The sequence below is a fragment of the Chrysochloris asiatica genome, unplaced genomic scaffold, assembly GCF_000296735.1.
Source record: "Chrysochloris asiatica unplaced genomic scaffold, ChrAsi1.0 scaffold00178, whole genome shotgun sequence".
NCBI classification, from domain to species: Eukaryota; Metazoa; Chordata; class Mammalia; order Afrosoricida; family Chrysochloridae; genus Chrysochloris; species Chrysochloris asiatica.
Window position 1 is genome coordinate 237,446 of NW_006408696.1, and position 2,791 is coordinate 240,236.

A 2,791-nucleotide genomic window follows, 5' to 3' on the forward strand; every position below is an offset into this window, starting at 1 on the left:
CATTTCTCTAAGCCTCAGTTGATTCATCTGCAAAACATGTCTATTGATATTCAGGCCCTGCCTCTTTATCAGGCTTCTTTACACTTTCTAAAGTGTACAATCTCAACAATGATTCACTCTTTCAACAAGCATTTATTGCACACGTACTGTGTCACACAGATCTTGTTAAAGTTTCGGTCTTCAGAGGAAGCTTTTGAGGTAGTTAGTATCAATCTTCGTTGGGCAAATGAGGAAACCGAGGCTCGGAAACGGGATGTAATTTAGAACAAGTTGCCGAGACTAGATTTGTAGCAGGTGCATCTGCACTTTTCTATCCACTCCCTTCCCAGGCTCCCTGCTGGAGAAAATCAGCCCTTCCTCTGCGTCCCCAGTTCTTAGCGCCCCTCAGCGTTTGCCCGAGGAAACAAAAAGAGCTCAGTTGTACCTGCTAAGCTTTGAAAAAGTCAAGGGTCTCACCCTCTTCAATCTTTTTATGGAACATTAGGAAGGAGGTTTAATCTATTTGAATCTTTACAGGCACTTTTCCTTTTACAAGTTGGGAAACTTCAGGGATCCTTGAGGGAAACCCCAGGGATGAATTTCGTTGTCCAAGTTCCTGACTCAGGAGCCTCCGTCAGGGCTCAGTCAGTTCTTAGCGCCAAGGTCACACTGCAGGCTCAACTCCAGCGCGGGGCAGCCGATCACCCGCACTCCTCAAAAATGTCTGGGTAGTGCCGGAACAGCACAGGCGGGTCCCGGTCACCTCGGACTGGGGCCCGAGGCACAGCACGGATCCCAGGCCTCCTTCCCCGACGACCCCCAGAGCAGGAACGGTGGATCCACTGGTGCGCTTCCACAGCAAACTTCCTCTTGAAGCGCATGCCGCACTCCGGACAGGGGAAGGGCCGCTCACCCGAGTGCATGCGCCGGTGACTGACCAGCAGCGAGGGGTAGGTGAACCGACGGCCACAGTCTGCACACACGTGGCGCCGCTGGCTGGCCTGTGCGTCCACGCTGGGCATCGGGGCCGAGGTCTGGTCCCAAGTAGCTTTCAGGGGTTGTTGCGCTCTCACCAAGGCTGTGGGGGGGAGCAAGTCAGGGTTGCGTTTAATCAACTCTTCAGGTATCTCTTTCGGTGGAGTTTCTTTTGACTCCTTAGCTCCGGACCCTACCCTTCCTGGGAAGCAAAAATTAGGTTACAGTTAATAACACATTTGCATACACCACCTCAGGTTATGAGATGCTTCTATGCACAGCATGGCCAAAACACTACCCAGATAGGCCGGGAAAGTATCAGCCAAGTGATTAATACACAGGAGCCTCGGAGGACTGTAAACAGGGTTCAATCTTTTAAGATTGACTTCTTATAGCAAATGAATCAAAGGCAATAGGTTTTGTTTTTTGGGTTAAGCCGGATTTTTTAATGAAATACTTTGCTTAAGATCTCTCAGCTTGTGTGTGGGAGGAGTTAAGAGGAAAGAAGAACCAGCTTGTCAATTACTAGACATTTTTCTCTTGAATCATTTTGCTTTGTTTGAGGAACATGAAAGGCAGACCTACAGCCGCTTCCATTCTTAGGGCCTTTTAGTTGATCCTTAAAGGAGAATGAATGGCGTTTCCTAGGAGAGGTACTCAGCAACCCAATTGTCTTGGAGTTGGGTTCCTGATTCTCCTAGCTCAGACAGTCCTCAAAATGACTACTGTCCCAAGTTCTGAACGTTCTGAACGAGGTGATGCTGGAAGTGGGGGTCTGAAAAGAAACCTTTGCTGGACAGGAAGCTATGGAGAGCCAAGCAGGGGGGACTTGGGACAATCCCTCACCTCTCGGAGCTCCTCCCAGGTTTTCCCCCTCCTTAGGTTCCTGGGCGGCGGGGCTCCAAGCCTCACTCTCCCGTTCCATCCAAGAGATGAGGGCTGGTTTGGGGCCCGGGAATCCTGGGAGAGAACAGCGCTGGCCTGAGAGGCTGCCCTCGGGAGATGGCGTCCCCCTGCCAGGGTGAGGGCATCTCCTCAGAACACGTATTCAACCCAGACAGGGCCTGCAATGCTCCTGCCAGAGAGAAGTGGATGTGGGATTAAAAGACTCCCCAAAGGGGACTGGTCCCTCCAGAAGCCCTGGGAATGGGAGGTGGCTGGTGCTGCTTAGGGCTCGCAATCTTCTCAGTCCTTCCTTATCGGCTCCCCTGTGAATCCCGACGAAGAAGGACAGGAGCTGTAGCCCCAGGCCTCACCGAGCGCGCCCAGGTGGCCGTAGGTCTCCCGCATCACGTCCCGGTACAGGGCCCTCTGAGCGGGCCGCAGACACGCCCACTCCTCCCGAGAGAAGTACACGGCCACGTCCGCGAACCGCACGATCCCTGGCTTCTGGTACCCAGGCACGGTCTCCCCTGGTCTCTGCACCAGGGCTGGGGCCGGAGGTGGTGCCATGGGGCTTCCCAGCCCCGAGCAGCGGCCACCCGGTCCCCGGCCACCGTCTCCCCGCTCCCGGCCTCCGCTTTCGTGGTCCACAGGAAAGGCTGCCCAAGTCTGGGCTCCGCCCAGCTTTGGCGTCCAAACGCAGTTGGGGGAACCAGGGACTGGTTGCTAAGAATTCAGGGATTCTGATGGGAGACAAATAAAACCTCTAAGTGTTTATTCATTCCATGGCCGCCTGGACATAGAGACCTGGGTTAAGAGACCCGGAATGTGCCTTCAGAAAATATGGCGGCATTCTGGCTTCGACTGTCACTAGCGGCTGGCTTGTGACGCGATTCCCTGATCCCATCAAATATGGTGTCTCGTCGTTGCACTTGCCCTTAAATACAATGGCCGC

The 2,791-nt window shown here is 53.7% G+C and overlaps 1 protein-coding gene across 1 annotated transcript; it reads right to left on the reverse strand.

The window, feature by feature from the left end:
* Positions 1-680: 680 nt before the first annotated feature.
* On the reverse strand, positions 681-2,406 carry ZNF688 (zinc finger protein 688). Its single transcript, XM_006871977.1, has 3 exons — positions 2,211-2,406; positions 1,801-1,914; positions 681-1,156 (listed from the first exon to the last, which is right to left on the reverse strand). The coding sequence occupies exons 1-3, from the start codon at positions 2,404-2,406 to the stop codon at positions 681-683; spliced, it is 786 nt and encodes a 261-aa protein (XP_006872039.1).
* Between the last annotated feature and the right edge of the window lie 385 nt (positions 2,407-2,791).